Source organism: Passer domesticus, chromosome 3 (genome assembly GCF_036417665.1).
Source record: "Passer domesticus isolate bPasDom1 chromosome 3, bPasDom1.hap1, whole genome shotgun sequence".
NCBI lineage: Eukaryota > Metazoa > Chordata > Aves > Passeriformes > Passeridae > Passer > Passer domesticus.
The window spans coordinates 86,852,288-86,868,163 of record NC_087476.1 but is presented as its reverse complement, the minus strand read 5'-3'; the positions used below and the strand labels follow the sequence as shown (position 1 = coordinate 86,868,163).

Here is a 15,876-nt window from a genome sequence, read left to right as displayed (position 1 = left end):
TTCAGGGTCAACAAAAGAAATTACAAAAGGGAAAGGCTTCAAAAGGAGAGAGAGTAGGTATAGATTAGATATTAGGAAGAAATTTCTGACTCTCAGGTTGCTGAGGCACCCACATGGGTTGCCCAGAGCAGCTGTGGATGCCCCATCATTCAAAGTGCTTGAGAACAGGTTTCTGAGCCAGGGGCTAGGCAACAGCACCTAGTGCAAGCTATCCCTCTCTCCCAATGGCAGGGGGGTCAGATCTAGAAGATCTCCAAGATCCCTTGTGCCCCAAACCATTCTACGGTTCTTTGAGCCAATGTTGTTCTTCCTTCCATGACCACTGAGCCACAGATCCCCACAGTGCCCGGAACATGGAATCCACCTCTCCATGACATCAGCCCCAGGGCCAAGGCCACCAGGGGCAGCGCAGCTGCTGTGGGCACTGTGACTGTGGCTGTGCTGCTGCACGGAGCCCTTATTGCTTGCAGCTGACACATGCCTCTGGCAGCCATGAATTGGCTCGGCCTCCTCATCCTGCTGACCATGGCTGGAATGATGCACGGGTCATGGGACAACTGTGGGTAAGTGGGCCCAGGCCCTGGGGGGGAGCCACTGCAGCACCTGTGGCCTTCCCTGGAGGGGACCCGCCTTTCCCCGTGGCCGGGTCACAGCTTCCCACCCACCACAGGAAGCCTCAGCTCCTTGCCAGCAACCAGGTGCTGGCACGGACAGACGCGCATGCCTTGGGCTTCCCTGGCCTGTTGTGCGTGCAAGGCCTTGTGGGGAGGGCAGAGGGCTGAGCTTCAGCCTGAGCCACAGCAGGCCATGAAGCAGCACGGAAATCACTTTCTGCTTCCAGATGGAATTGCGGCCTCCGACCCATGGTGTCTGACTCCATACCTCATGATGACGCCATGACACGCATTGTGGGTGGCACAGGGGCCAAGCCAGGAGCCTGGCCGTGGATGGTCAGCATCCAGCACCCCTGGAAACCAGGCATAAAGCATTTCTGTGGAGGGACCCTCATCGGTGCAGAGTGGGTCCTCACAGCAGCCCACTGCTTTGACAAGCTCAAGTAAGGAGGAGCAGGCAATAGGGACACCCCCACAACACCAGCAGTTGCCCTGTCAGCAGCACCACCTACAACTCCCATTCCCTTTCCTCTCAGGCAGCCAGGCTGCCACACTGCTCAGGAGAAGCCTGAGCTTGTGCCAAGGCTTCCTAGCAGCCTCCAGCTTGACATTCCCTCAGCCTAAGGTGTGCAAAGGCACTCACACCTGCCAGAGCGCTGCTCCCTCTCTGCCTTTCCCAAGCAGAGATCTGGCAACTGCTGGGCTGCTGTGGCACGTGGCTCTGCTCCCTCTCAGCCCTCCATCCACCTTCCTTTCAGGAAAATCAGAATCTTGAATGTGGTGATTGGGGCCACCCAACTGACTCAGCCCGGTCCTGGGGCACAAGTGCGCAAGATTAAGAACCTGTTTCGTCACGAAAACTATAAGAGACGTGATTTACGTAATGACATTGCCTTGCTGGAACTGAATGAGCCTGTGCAGTGCAGCCCTTACATCCAGGTGGCCTGTGTGGCTGACCCCACCCTAAGCCTGTCAGAGCTGCAGAACTGCTGGATTGCTGGCTGGGGTTCAACCACAGAAGAAGGTGAGTTCCCAAGAGAGACTCCAGAGCCAGCTCAGCACACTAGGGAGACAGCTTGGGCTTCCCCACAGCAGAGGCCAAACCCAGGCTGATGGACATACACCTCTGCAGAGATGGGCCTGGCCTGCTCCCCAGAGGCAGGCAGCAGGATCACAGCGCCCCAGTGCCTCTGCCCCAGTGCCTCTGCAGAGGCAAAACCATGCCCTAGGAAAGGGGATCCCCTAAAGCAGTGGAGCAGAATTAGCAAGGAGCTACAGGGGGATAATTCCTTTCTCTGCTCACAGCTCCAAAGTCAGTTGATCACCTGCAGGAGGCCAAGGTCCAGCTAACTGATGTCCAGCTCTGCAACAGCAGTGACTGGTATGCAGGGAAAATCCACACCCACAACGTGTGTGCTGGTTACCCACAGGGCAACATCGACACCTGCCAGGTAGGAGTGTGCCACAAGCCACTCAGCCCCCAGCAGCACTGGCAGCCAGGGCAGCACCACCCCAACACCCCACCCCAGGGCCTGCTTTGCCCAGCCAGCTCCCCCCCGACTGCTCTGGGGGCTTCCCACACACTCCCCATCCACACCTGCCTGCCCAGGACTCCCCTTGTGCCAAAAGCCCAGAAAGCCCAGCTAGTGCTCTTGGCAGCGCAGAGGTCCAGGTGCCAAACATCCATCCTCTGCACATCCAGGAGTCCTGTGCAGGGACAACACAGAGAACCCTACCCTTTAGGACCCCATGCCATTCACAGCCAAGCTTCTGGAGGCTCAAGTGCCTGGATACAGCTCTGGCATGGACTGTGCAAGAGAAGGAGACAGCTTAGTGCTGACAGGGGCCACCTAACACCACCTTAATCCTCTGTGCTCTGCTGCAGGGTGACAGCGGTGGTCCTCTCATGTGCCAGGACAACAATGCTGACCACTGGTGGGTTGTTGGAGTGACCAGCTGGGGAAAAGGCTGTGGCAGAGCAATGAGGCCTGGAATCTACACCTCCCCTCAGTACTTCTATGACTGGATCCTGGCCCACATGGGGCTGAGCCCATTTGGAAGTGCTTCCTGAACAGCAGGGTGGGCAGGATCCAGGGCAGATTGCAGTGCATAGCAATTGTTTTCTGCGGGGGCAATGCCTGCTGATCCAAAGGCAGCCTCAGGGTCAAAACTCTGTCCTGACCACACTCCTCTCTTCTGTGCATGCAGATACTGGAGATGACTTAGGTGTTGAAGTAAAGTTGCCTGTGGTCAAAGGGAACCATCTTTTCAGTGAAATTCCAACTCCTGGGCAAACTCAGTGAACCAACACCTGGGCAAAGTAAGGACTGCCATAATTGGCAACTGCAGAATGAGTCTGAGGGCAGATGTGCCAGGCACAAAGGGACAGAGCAACTCCAAAGAGCTACTCACAACCAGAATGCCTGGTCAGAGAGGGAGAGTGTCATGAGCCACCATGGGCTGGAGGAACTTGGTACATCAAGTCTAGGAAAGGGATAGAAAAAAAGCTGACACCTTGGGGGTGGTGCTCAAATGCACATGGGCTGCTAATTAGGGCCTGGTGTGAGCCTGGGCTAAGGGAACAGATCTGGGAAACTCCCAGACATGACAAGGGAAACTCCTGGCTCCTGACTGGAGTGCCAGTGCCCTAAGGCAGAGCCAGATTTCACAGGGAGCAAAGGGGGATTGATGTGCCAAGTGGTCACACTTCACAGATACTCAGAGGAACTGCTGGGGTCATTCTGGGAGAGGAACCTGGCAGGAACTGTAGGAAAGTACACCAGGAATGCCACAGAAGGCCAAGGTGAGTGGGCCAACACCACCTGCAACACCAAGACAGTGGTGCCCTTGGGTCCCATCTGGGCTGCCAAAGTACTGAGGAAACTCCCCTGTGTGACCATTCTGGAGACACATGTGACTCCAACAAGCTGATGGTTGTCCTGTTTGATTCCCTACCCACGCCACTCTCAGTCAGAGCAGGTTTCCACACCCATCCAGCCTCAGGATTCCCCCAGCAGACTCACAGATGTCACATTCCATAAACAGCCCCTGGCTCCTGCTGCAACGCTGTGTTCTTTCAAATCCCTGGCCAGTGCCACAGCTCCCTCTGCTCTCTGTTATGCAAAGTGTGGGCAGTTCACAGCCTCTGGTCCCAGGCTCCTGCCAGCCAGAGCTCAATCTGCAGCTGGCACTGCAGCTGCACACCCAGCTCCCTGCCCCAAAGGGATTCCTCAGCTGCTGCCTGCCCTAGGGACTGCAGAGCCTCATCCTGCAAGAAGAGGGGCCTAAAGAAAGCAGCAAAGAACCTTCTTACAAGAGCAAGGTCTAATAGGACAAGGGCCAATGGCTTTACAGTGACAGAGGGTATGTGGTAATCCTCTGAACAGCGAGAAACATAGCTCTCTCCCAGGATTTTCCTGGGAAGCTGTCAGGAGCTGTGAGAAAGCTCGGATAAAAGAATGAGAAACAATTATTATCTTCAGTTGCTGCACCTGTTGTTGTGCACATGTGGAATGTGTTATGGAGATTTGTTTACCAGAGGGTGATTTTTTAATTGAACTCTGGTGATGGTGGTTTGGATTCATTGACCAATTGGATCCACAAGGATCCAATCCTTGTCTGGCAAGGGCAATGGGTTTTTCTTAATAGTATAGTATAGTATAATAAAGCAATTAATCAGCCTTCTCGGAATCATGGAGTCAATGCTCATTAGTCCCCCACTGGGGACGTCTTGCTACAATAAGGGTAGCTTCAGTTAGGATCAAAGGAAGGAAATCTTGATTGTGACAGTACTGAGGCAAAGGCATGGGTTGCCCAGAGTATCTGTGGATGTCCCATTCCTGAAAGTGTTCAACGACAGCTTCTGAACCAGGCTCTAAACAACTGGTTCTAGTGAAGGCCATGCCTCCATGCCCAAGGCAAGGGTGTTGGAGCCAAATGATCACCAAGGTCCCTTCCAACCCAAACCATTTTGTGGCTCACCAATTCCATGTTGTGCCTCCCGCAGTGGGTCCCGTGCCACAGAAAACCACAGTGCCCAGAACACAGAACCCCCATCACTGTGACATCAGCCCTGGAGCCCCACAGGCAGCGCGGCTGCTGCAGGCACTGTGACTGTGGCTGTGCTGCTGCACGGAGCCCTCAGTGCTTGCAGCTGACACATGCCTCTGGCAGCCATGAATTGGCTCAGCCTCCTCATCCTGCTGACCATGGCTGGAATGATGCACGGGTCATGGGACAACTGCGGGTAAGTGGCCCCAGGCCCTGGGGGGGAGCCACTGCAGCACCTGCGGCCTTCCCTGGAGGGGACCCGCCTTTCCCCCATGGCCGGGCCACAGCTTCCCACCCACCACAGGAAGCCTCAGCTCCTTGCCAGCAACCAGGTGCTGGCACGGACAGACGCACACCCCATGGGCTTCCCTGGCCTGCTGTGCGTGCAAGGCCTTGTGGGGAGGGCAGAGGGCTGAGCTTCAGCCTGAGCCACAGCAGGCCATGAAGCAGCCCATGGAAATCACTTTCTGCTTGCAGAGGGATATGTGGGCTCCGACCCATGGTGTATGACTATGAGTACATGGATCATGACGACGGCACAACACGCGTCGTAGGTGGTGCAGATGCCAAGCCAGGAGCCTGGCCCTGGATTGTCAGCCTTAAGCATCCTGCAATACCAGGCACAAGACACCTCTGTGGAGGATCTCTCATCACTGCAGAGTGGGTCCTCACAGCAGCCCACTGCTTTGACCCCATCAGGTAAAGACATGCCAGAAATGGGGACATCCCCACAACACCAACAGGTACTCTATCAGCAGCATCACCTGCTACTCCCATTCCCTTTCCTCTCAGGCAGCCAGGCTGCCACACTGCTCAGGAGAAGCCTGGGCTTGTGCCAAGGCTTCCTAGCAGCCTCCAGCTTGGCATTCCTCAGCCTAAGGTGTGCTAAGGCACTCACACCTGCCAGAGTGCTGCTCCCTCTCTGCCTTTCCCAAGCAGAGATCTGGCAACTGCTGGGCTGCTGTGGCACGTGGCTCTGCTCCCTCCCAGACCTCTCTTCATCTACTTTCCAGGAAAATTGGCATGGTGTATCTGGTGATTGGGGCCACCCAGTTGACTAAGCCAGGACATGGAGCACAACTGCGACGGATTAAGAAGTTAGTGCGTCATGAACACTATAATCCAAGTGACAAAAGTAACGACATTGCCTTGGTAGAACTGAGCAAGCCTGTTGACTGCAATCCCTACGTCCAGCTGGCCTGTGTGGCTGACCCCGCCCTAAGCCTGTCAGAGCTGCAGAACTGCTGGGTGGCTGGTTGGGGTTCTACTGCTGCAAGAGGTGAGTTCTCAAGAGAGACTCCAGAGCCAGCTCAGCACACTAGGGAGACAGCTTGGGCTTCCCCACAGCAGAGGCCAAACCCAGGCTGATGGACATACACCTCTGCAGAGATGGGCCTGGCCTGCTCCCCAGAGGCAGGCAGCAGGATCACAGCGCCCCAGTGCCTCTGCCCCAGTGCCTCTGCAGAGGCAAAACCATGCCCTAGGAAAGGAGATCCCCTAAAGCAGTGGAGCAGAATTGGCAAGGAGCTACAGGGGGATAATTCCTTTCTCTGCTCACAGCTCCAAAGTCAAGTGATGTCCTACAAGAGGCCAAGGTCCAGCTCATCGATGTCCAGCTCTGCAACAGCAGTGGCTGGTATGCAGGGGAAGTCCACACCCACAACTTGTGTGCTGGTTACCCACAGGGCAACATCGACACCTGCCAGGTAGGAGGAGTGTGCCACAAGCCACTCAGCCCCCAGCAGCACTGGCAGCCAGGGCAGCACCGCCCCAACACCCCACCCCAGGGCCTGCTTTGCCCAGCCAGCTCCCCCCCAACTGCTCTGGGGGCTTCCCACACACTCCCCATCCACACCTGCCTGCCCAGGACTCCCCTTGTGCCAAAAGCCCAGAAAGCCCAGCTAGTGCTCTTGGCAGCACAGAGGTCCAGGTGCCAAACATCCATCCTCTGCACATCCAGGAGTCCTGTGCAGGGACAACACAGAGAACCCTACCCTTTAGGACCCCATGCCATTCACAGCCAAGCTTCTGGAGGCTCAAGTGCCTGGATACAGCTCTGGCATGGACTGTGCAAGAGAAGGAGACAGCCCCAGTGCTGACAGGGGCCACCCAACACCACCTTAATCCTCTGTGCTCTGCTGCAGGGTGACAGTGGTGGTCCTCTCATGTGCCAGGATAAAAACAGTGATTTCTTCTGGATTGTTGGAGTGACCAGCTGGGGAAGAGGCTGCGCCAGAGCAAAGCGTCCTGGAATCTACACCTCCACTCAGTACTTCTATGACTGGATTGGCATCCACATCGGCCTGGAGACAATTGAAAATGTTTTTTGAGCACCAGGGTGGGCAACATCAACGGCATACTGCAGTGCACAGCAAGTGTATCCTGCTTGGGCAAAGCCTGCTGATCCAAAGTCAGCCTCAGGGGCAAAACCCTGCTCTGTGTTCCTGACCACACTCCTCTCCTCTGTGCATGCACACACTGGAGTTGATTTAATTGTTGAAGTAAAGTTACCTTTGTTCACAGAGAACTACCTTTTCAGAATTCCAAATCCTGGGCAAGAAAAGTGCCATGCTCAGCACCTGTAGAATGAGCCTGGGGGCACAAAGGAACACAGTGGCTCCAAAGATCTGCAAAGTGAGGAGAGTGCTCTAAGCCACCATGGCCTGGAGGAACCTGCTACATCAAGCCTCAGAAGAGAACAGGATAAAAGCTGACACCTTGGGAGTGGTGCTCAAATGCACATGGGCTGCTAATTAGGGCCTGGTGTGAGCCTGGGCTAAGGGAACAGATCTGGGAAACTCCCAGACATGACAAGGGAAACTCCTGGCTCCTGACTGGAGTGCCAGTGCCCTAAGGCAGAGCCAGATTTCACAGGCAGCAAAGGGGGATTGATGTGCCAAGTGGTCACACTTCACAGATACTCAGAGGAACTGCTGGGGTCATTCTGGGAGAGGAACCTGGCAGGAACTGTAGGAAAGTACACCAGGAATTCTGTGGAAGGCCAAGGTGAGTAGGCCAACACCACCTGCAACACCAAGGCTGTTCACAGGCACAACCAACCTGTGAGCCAGGGGCAAATGATGCCTGGACATGGCTCCATATTTGGGAGGAGACAAGGGCAGAGAAAAGGGGGAGTAGAGGAAGATGAGAGGGGCTGTATAAGCCTGGCCAATGGAGAGAAGGAGCAATCAAAGAGGCAGCTGCATAGAGGCAAACTGCAGCATGGTGTGCTTGTTTGCCTGAGGGCTGTAGATAATCATGACAGGATGGGAAACAACCTTCTTATCTCAACTCGCCAATTAACAAATCATCTACAAACTGTGCAAATGTGCACTCTAATTTTAAACCCTTTCAATCAAAATTTTATACTGGGGCTGGGGAATGGTAGAGGATCTTGGAATGCCTTGGGAAGGACATGTGCCAAGCACATTCTCTTGGCTTCCAGGCCAGTGGAGTCTCACAGTGGGTGGCACTCTTCCCTTTGTGTTAATCAAGATGGGCTGTTCTGAGAACAACCACCCTACATCTGTACTGGTCCCTGCCACCTGACTTAAGTCAGCGGTTGCTAGCTTACAACACTGGTGCAAGTGTCTCACTCAAGGCTGCAGAATGCCATTACCCTGCCCAGTGAGGAGACCAGCTTAGAGTCACCGAATCACCCTGGCACAACTTTACTGTGCTGTCTTGGCAAAATTCTGCTGCCCATAAGAATTTCTGTCAGTGTTGCACAAGCTCAGCCACAGAGGATCTTGTTCTCATCCTCTGAACAAGAATGTTATAGATATGGTTAGTAATTCATGGGAATAAGAGATGTATCAAAATATATATGTATAAAATGAACTATTGGTGTACAAGAGGGGGGAGAGATTCTTCCCCAGGATGGAGAAACCGCGGCAGATGGACAGAGAGGCACCACCACAATTGCATTCAAAGGAAACTCTGGCTGCACAGGAGATGGGCATTCACAAGAACCTACACCCAGTGAAGCCCAAGCGATGATGGCCCGGACAAGATACCTATCTGAGAGGACCAGGGCCATCAACACCTTCCATCTGAATGACAGATTCCGGGAATTGGGGAAGTGTGTTATTCTATTCCCTGACGAAGGCTTTGTGCAGCCTGAGCCAAAGAAAGAAACCAACTTGAATATGAAGAACTCAGAAAGAAACAAAGACATCCTGCCTCGGGTGAAATAAACTGTATAAGAACTGCTGCCTCGGAGCAGCCAGTGTGGACAGGGTAGAATTGGTACTAGCGAGGCCAATCTCACGTTCACCCGCATCACCTCCCAGGAGTGGTACACTGTCCGATTTGGCTGGTGGCTGTTGAGACTGTATTACGGTCGTGAAATAAATTTTATTTTTATATTTTTATTAAAATTGGCTATTTTTCATTTTTCATCTATAAGAATATTTCCCATCATGTCAAAAACCACAAGGGCTGTAAAACTCCTTTTTATGCCAAAAAGGGACTTCCACCCCCTTCTGTGTGTGCCCAGGAACCCTAGCACCCTGGCACAAGGCATACAAGGCTCTCCCTGTGCCTGTCTCCAAAACCCTTTAAGCGGAGACTCAAGTGTCCTAGCAGAGACTGAGGGGCCCCCCACATCACACCTTATGGGGGCCTCCACAACTCCTCTGTTACACTGATCATGCTGTGTATGCCTTCACCCTCTACCAGTGATTTCATCAACTCTGCACCAAATGCTACAACAATAGAAAGGCTCAAATGCACCCATATAATTTACATCGAGTCTGTGCATGGAATTGTAACACTCCCCATTTAGCTCCTTCCTGCTCTAAAAATCCCGGTGAACTCACCTGCTGCCAACAGTTGCATGTTTGGTGGAGCGAGGCTCTAAGGATACTTCTCTACAGTCCCATCTGGGCTGCCATAGTGTTATGAATAGAAAATTGTATTTTTTTAGTTTCAGAGTTAAAAAAAAAAAAGGCAAGTTAAACCGGTCAGACTTCTTTAGGTGTGCTGCCGAAGAAAAGCTCTTCGAATACCTGTTAATGGCCGGTGATTAACTGATTGTTTCCCTGATGCTAGCCGTATGCCAAGGAGATACCAAGGGAAACCCTCCAGGGTAAAGAGAATGAACAGTGACACCAGAGACAACATGCAAATGAGAAATGCAGTGCAACCTGGGTTTTTACAGTTTTACAGTTTTTATAAGAAAAACCCCTAAAATCACGAGCCAACAAGTGACTTAAAGTGACGTCTAAGGATGGGAGCATTGTCCCGTACCTGCTTGAATCTTTTTATTTCTCACCCTAACCTGAAAAGAAACTGATTAAAGAGACCCCCCCGGGTTTCTAAACCAACAAACCAAGGACTCAACGACTCTCCCGTGAGGACAGAGTCCCCAGTTCTGTCTGCAGACCAGTGGACAAAACTGCATCATCCTCCTCCTTCGTGCCACACCTGGGAGCAGCGGCGGCGAGGGCGCAACCCGTCGATTTCTCCCCACCTGAGCTGATTCTTCTTAATAAAGGCATTAAAAAGGAGAAAGATCTCCTACCCACTTATTTCAATAGTGCTGAGGAAACTCCCCTGTGTGACCATTCCAGAGGCACAGGGGGCTCCAACAATCCAATGGTCGCCCTGTTTGACTCCCTACCAATGCTGCTCTCACCCAGTCAGAGCAGGTTTCTGTTGCAGTGTGATGTCATGGCTTGCCTCAGCAACCCTGGTCCTTCCCAGGTGTCAATCACATCTCCTTTCCCCAACCCTAACTCCTGCTGGGCACTGTCTATCAACCCAGAATTTCCAGAGGAGCATCAAGTGATTGTGCAGATTCAAAAGATGCTCCTCGCCCTTGGAAAGGCATTGGGGCACCCAGGTGTCCTTTTCCCTGAGGCCTTCTCCCCCTGTACCTGGATTGGTGGTCCCTGTGTTCCCTCCCCTCCCCCTCTCCCCTGGGTAAAAGGGCAAGCACTGCACACAGTGAGGGAGTCCTTGTGGAGCTGTTGCTACATACAGGGGCCATGCGGTCCTGAATAAAAACTCTGGATTAAACCCTCCATCAGGGCCGACTCCTTCCTTCACCATCGCCTTAAAAGGTTTCTCCAGCACAGCGAGGCCTGAGGAGTAACCCTCTTCTACCAACAAGCTCTAGCCTGTAAGCACTGGAGCTCAGACATGTCTAGGCTTGCCCCAACATGCCCAGCTGCAACTCATTGCTAGCCAGAGTGTCTGTGGGGTGAAAACACCACAGTTGCTGTTATTTGGCTCAGCATCAGGAGCCAGACAAGCCACGACACGTCCCATTCAGTGATATTGGTAACAACCAATAGGTTTCCATACCCATTCAACCTCAGGATTCTCCCAGCAGACTCACAGATGTCACATTCCATAAACAGCCCCTGGCTCCGGCTGTGTTCTTTCAAATCCCTGGCCAGTGCCACAGCTCCCTGTGCTCTCTGTTATGCAAAGTGTGGGCAGTTCACAGCCTCTGGTCCCAGGCTCCTGCCAGCCAGAGCTCAATCTGCAGCTGGCACTGCAGCTGCACACCCAGCTCCCTGCCCCAAAGGGATTCCTCAGCTGCTGCCTGCCCTAGGGACTGCAGAGCCTCATCCTGCAAGAAGAGGGCCCTAAAGAAAGCAGCAGAGAACCTTTTTACAAGTGCAGGTCCTGACAGGACAAGGGCCAATGCCTTTACAGTGACAGAAGTAGATGTAGATAAGATCATAAGAAGGAATTCTGGATTGTGAGGGTACTGAGGCACTGGTATGAGTTTGTTCAAGGACTGCTCTCAAGCCAAGCTCTGGACACTCTGGACAACTGGGTCTAGTACAAGACCCTCCCAATCCCTCCCTGGGATCCCTAGTGCTATCCCTCCCTGCCCATGGCAGGGGCTTGGAGTTAGATGATCACCAAGATTCCTTCCAACCCAAACCATTCTATGGCTCCTCAATTCCATGTTACCCCTCCCCCAGTGGGCCCTGTGCCATAGATCCCCACAGTGCCCAGAACATGGAACCCACCCCTCCATGACATCAGCCCCAGGGCCAAGGGCACCACGGGCAGCGCGGCTGCTGTGGTCACTGCGGCTGTGGCTGTGCTGCTGCACGGAGCCCTCAGTGCTTGCAGCTGACACATGCCTCTGGCAGCCATGAATTGGCTCGGCCTCCTCATCCTGCTGACCGTGGCTGGGCTGGCACAGAGTATCCAGTACACCTGCGGGTAAGTGGCCCCAGGCCCTGGAGAGGAGCCACTGCAGCACCTGCGGCCTTCCCTGGAGGGGACCCGCCTTTCCCCATGGCCGGGTCACAGCTTCCCACCCACCACAGGAAGCCTCAGCTTCTTGCCAGCAACCAGGTGCTGGCACGGACAGACGCGCACGCCTTGGGCTTCCCTGGCCTGCTGTGCGTGCAAGGCCTTGTGGGGAGGGCAGAGGGCTGAGCTGCAGCCTGAGCCACAGCAGGCCATGAAGCAGCACGGAAATCACTTTCTGCTTCCAGATGGACTTGTGGCCTCCGACCCCTGGTGTCTGACTCTGGTTACAAAAGTCGTGACTACGGCATGACACGCATTGTGGGTGGCACAGGGGCCAAGCCAGGAGCCTGGCCGTGGATGGTCAGCATCCAGCATCCGAGGATACCAGGCACAAAGCATTTCTGTGGAGGGTCTCTCATCAGGGCAGAGTGGGTCCTCACAGCAGCCCACTGCTTTGACCTCATTTTGTAAGAAGGGGCAGGCAATGGGGACATCTCTACAACACCAACAGGTGCCCTGTCAGCAGCATCACCTGCTACTCCCATTCCCTTTCCTCTCAGGCAGTCAGGCTGCCACACTGCTCAGGAGAAGCCTGGGCTTGTGCCAAGGCTTCCTAGCAGCCTCCAGCTTGGCATTCCCTCAGCCTAAGGTGTGCTAAGGCACTCACACCTGCCAGAGCGCTGCTCCCTCTCTGCCTTGACAGAGCAGAGGTCTAGCAACTGCTGGACTGCTGTGGCACGTGGCTCTGCTCACTCTCAGCCCTCTCTCCATCTGCCTTCCAGTAACACCACCTTGGTCTACGTGGTGATTGGGGCCACCCATTTAAGTCAGCCCGGTCCTGGGGCAGAAGTCCGCCAAATTAAGAAGTTACTGCGTCACGAAAACTATCAGAGACGTGACATGAGCAATGACATTGCCTTGCTGGAGCTGAGCAAGCCTGTCCAGTGCAGCCCCTACGTCCAGGTGGCCTGTGTGGCCGATGCTATCTTAGGAGTGTCAGTGTCACAGGAGCATAACTGCTGGATTGCTGGCTGGGGTGCCACCACTGCAAAAGGTGGGTTTCCAAGAGGTACTCCAGAGCTAGCTTAACACACTGGGGAGATGGTTTGGGCTTTCCCACAGCAGAGGCCAAACCCAGGCTGCAGGACGTACAGACGTCTACAGAGATGGGCCTGGCCTGCTCCCCAGAGGCAGGCAGCAGGGTCAGAGGGCCCCAGTGCCTCTGCAGAGGCAAAGCCATATCCTAGGGAAGGGGATCCCCCACACACAAGGGAAAAGAACTGGGAAGGAGCTGCTCGTGGCTCGTTTCTTTCTGTGATCACAGATAAAACCCCAAGTGATGACCTCCAGGAGGCCAAGGTACGCGTCATCAATATCCAGCTCTGCAACAGCACCTTCTGGTACTCAGGGAAACTCCACCCATACAACTTGTGTGCTGGTTACCCACAGGGCAACATCGACACCTGCCAGGTAGGAGGAGTGTGCCACAAGCCACTCAGCCTCCAGCAGCACTGGCAGCCAGGGCAGCACCACCCCAACACCCCACCCCAGGGCCTGCTTTGCCCAGCCAGCTCCCCCCCGACTGCTCTGGGGGCTTCCCACACACTCCCCATCCACACCTGCCTGCCCAGGACTCCCCTTGTGCCAAAAGCCCAGAAAGCCCAGCTAGTGCTCTTGGCAGCACAGAGGTCCAGGTGCCAAACATCCATCCTCTGCACATCCAGGAGTCCTGTGCAGGGACAACACAGAGAACCCTACCCTTTAGGACCCCATGCCATTCACAGCCAAGCTTCTGGAGGCTCAAGTGCCTGGATACAGCTCTGGCATGGACTGTGCAAGAGAAGGAGACAGCCCCAGTGCTGACAGGGGCCACCCAACACCACCTTAATCCTCTGTGCTCTGCTGCAGGGTGACAGCGGTGGTCCTCTCATGTGCCAAGATAACCATGCTGATTACTGGTGGGTTGTCGGAGTGACCAGCTGGGGAAAAAGCTGTGGCAGAGCAAGGCGTCCTGGAATCTACACCTCCACTCAGTACTTCTATGACTGGATTCTAGCCCACATGGGCACAAACAATGTTTAAAGTGCTTTTTGTGCACCAGGGTGGGCAGCCTCCAGGGTGTGCCTCAGTGCACAGAAATTGTTTTCTGGCGGGGAAGGGGGGGTCGGGGGGGGGGGGTGGGGGTGGGGAATGACTGCTGATCCTGCATGCACACACTGGAGTTGATTTAATTGTTGAAGTAAAGTTACCAATCATCACCGGGAACCATCTTTTTGACTGAATTCTGACTCCTGGGCAAGGCAAGGACTTCCATATTCCACACCTGCAGAATGAGCCTGGGGGCACAAAGGGGCTCCAAAGAGCGGCAAAGGGCCTGGTGAGAGAGGAGAGTGCTCTGAGCCACCACGGGTTCCTTCGAACCTGCTACATCAAGCCTCAGAAGAGAACAGGATAAAAGCTGACACCTTGGGGGTGGTGCTCAAATGCACATGGGCTGCTAATTAGGGCCTGGTGTGTGCCTGGGCTAAGGGAACAGATCTGGGAAACTCCCAGACATGACAAGGGAAACTCCTGGCTCCTGACTGGAGTGCCAGTGCCCTAAGGCAGAGCCAGATTTCACAGGCAGCAAAGGGGGATTGATGTGCCAAGTGGTCACACTTCACAGATACTCAGAGGAACTGCTGGGGTCATTCTGGGAGAGGAACCTGGCAGGAACTGTAGGAAAGTACACCAGGAATGCCACAGAAGGCCAAGGTGAGTGGGCCAACACCACCTGCAACACCAAGGCTGTTCACAGGCACAACCAACCTGTGAGCCAGGGGCAAATGATGCCTGGACATGGCTCCATATTTGGGAGGAGACAAGGGCAGAGAAAAGGGGGAGTTGAGGAAGATGAGAGGGGCTGTATAAGCCTGGCCAATGGAGAGAAGGAGCAATCAAAGAGGCAGCTGCACAGAGGCAAACTGCAGCATGGTGTGCTCATTTGCCTGAGGGCTGTAGATAATCATGACAGGATGGGAAACAACCTTATCTTAACTTGCTAATTAACAAATCATATAGGTACTGTACAAATTCTCCCGGAGATTTTATACCCATTTATTCAACCCCAGAATTTTCATTTCGGGGAAAAAATAAACAGTAGGGCATCCTGCAACTCCTCAGGGAAGACATGTACAAAGCTACTGTCTGTCACTGCAAAGCCATTTCCCCTTGTCCTATCAGCACATCTCACAATCATGGATAATCTGGAAGACTGCCACGGTAAATCCTCCTCTCATTCTTGTGTCTTAGGTAGCCTCTCTGCCCTTCTGACCTGAGGTATTATGGGCCTATTGAGCTAGGAACAACTTCCCCTTGTGTTGCCAATCCAAATGTATCTGTAACACCTTGATTTTGTAGCCTGATCCACCTGTTCATTGTTGCCTGACTCTTCAGCACAGGGACATATACATGACAGACTTTAATGATCAGCTTCTCTACCCAGGCACTGATGTCTTGCCATTCTTCAGCAGCCCAGACTGGTTTTCCTCTACACTGTATTTGGCCTTTTTCCACCTTTCCAGCCACCCTCAGACTGTTTGCCACCATGCACCAGTCAGTGTAGTGGCAGTGTTGGCCACTTCTCTTACACAGCAGTGTCCAAAGCCAGCTGGACAATTTTCAGCTCTGCAATCTGACTGGATCCACCTCATTCTTCAGTAGCTTCTGCAACTCACAATATAGGGCTCCATACAGTTCTTTTCCATTTCCTACTGGTCCCTACAGTACAGCAGGATCCATCAGTGAAGAGGATGTACCATCCTTCACTTTCAGATAGCTGGTTATATGGTGGGGCTTCCTCAGCATATGTCACCTGCTCTTCCTCTTCTGATGATAATCAAAAGTTCTTGCCTTTGGACCAGTTTGTGATGACTGCCAAGATCCCAGTTTGGGTTTCCTATTCAAGCTCACTGCGATGAGGGTGAACCATTTACTCCAGGTAGCATCTGTG

General features: G+C 53.7%; 4 protein-coding genes across 10 annotated transcripts in view; 3 read left to right on the top strand and 1 right to left on the bottom strand.

The window, feature by feature from the left end:
* RAB3GAP2 (RAB3 GTPase activating non-catalytic protein subunit 2) overlaps positions 1-9,518 on the bottom strand; it is a 55,636-nt gene extending 46,118 nt beyond the window's left edge. For 2 of the 7 annotated variants that reach the window (XM_064414147.1, XM_064414148.1), the window contains exon 1: positions 9,485-9,518. In XM_064414147.1, the coding sequence (XP_064270217.1) occupies positions 9,485-9,503 (19 nt within the window). In that variant the 5' untranslated portion in view covers positions 9,504-9,518. Of the gene's footprint in view, positions 1-113; positions 359-4,595; positions 4,636-9,484 lie in introns of those variants that run through there. The other 5 variants (XM_064414153.1, XM_064414149.1, XM_064414150.1 and 2 more) reach the window with 5 other exon arrangements.
* On the top strand, positions 396-2,874 carry LOC135297035 (acrosin-like). The gene is made up of 5 exons (XM_064414162.1): positions 396-563; positions 842-1,057; positions 1,373-1,638; positions 1,920-2,065; positions 2,500-2,874. The coding sequence occupies exons 1-5, from the start codon at positions 478-480 to the stop codon at positions 2,683-2,685; spliced, it is 900 nt and encodes a 299-aa protein (XP_064270232.1). The 5' UTR covers positions 396-477; the 3' UTR covers positions 2,686-2,874.
* Positions 4,679-7,191, top strand: LOC135297034 (acrosin-like). The gene is made up of 5 exons (XM_064414161.1): positions 4,679-4,860; positions 5,142-5,363; positions 5,678-5,943; positions 6,225-6,370; positions 6,809-7,191. The coding sequence occupies exons 1-5, from the start codon at positions 4,775-4,777 to the stop codon at positions 6,992-6,994; spliced, it is 906 nt and encodes a 301-aa protein (XP_064270231.1). The 5' UTR covers positions 4,679-4,774; the 3' UTR covers positions 6,995-7,191.
* A 2,176-nt stretch (positions 9,519-11,694) lies between the features above and the next one.
* Positions 11,695-14,042, top strand: LOC135297036 (acrosin-like). Its single transcript, XM_064414164.1, has 5 exons — positions 11,695-11,852; positions 12,131-12,352; positions 12,668-12,939; positions 13,210-13,355; positions 13,794-14,042. The coding sequence occupies exons 1-5, from the start codon at positions 11,767-11,769 to the stop codon at positions 13,965-13,967; spliced, it is 900 nt and encodes a 299-aa protein (XP_064270234.1). The 5' UTR covers positions 11,695-11,766; the 3' UTR covers positions 13,968-14,042.
* Positions 14,043-15,876: the final 1,834 nt, after the last annotated feature.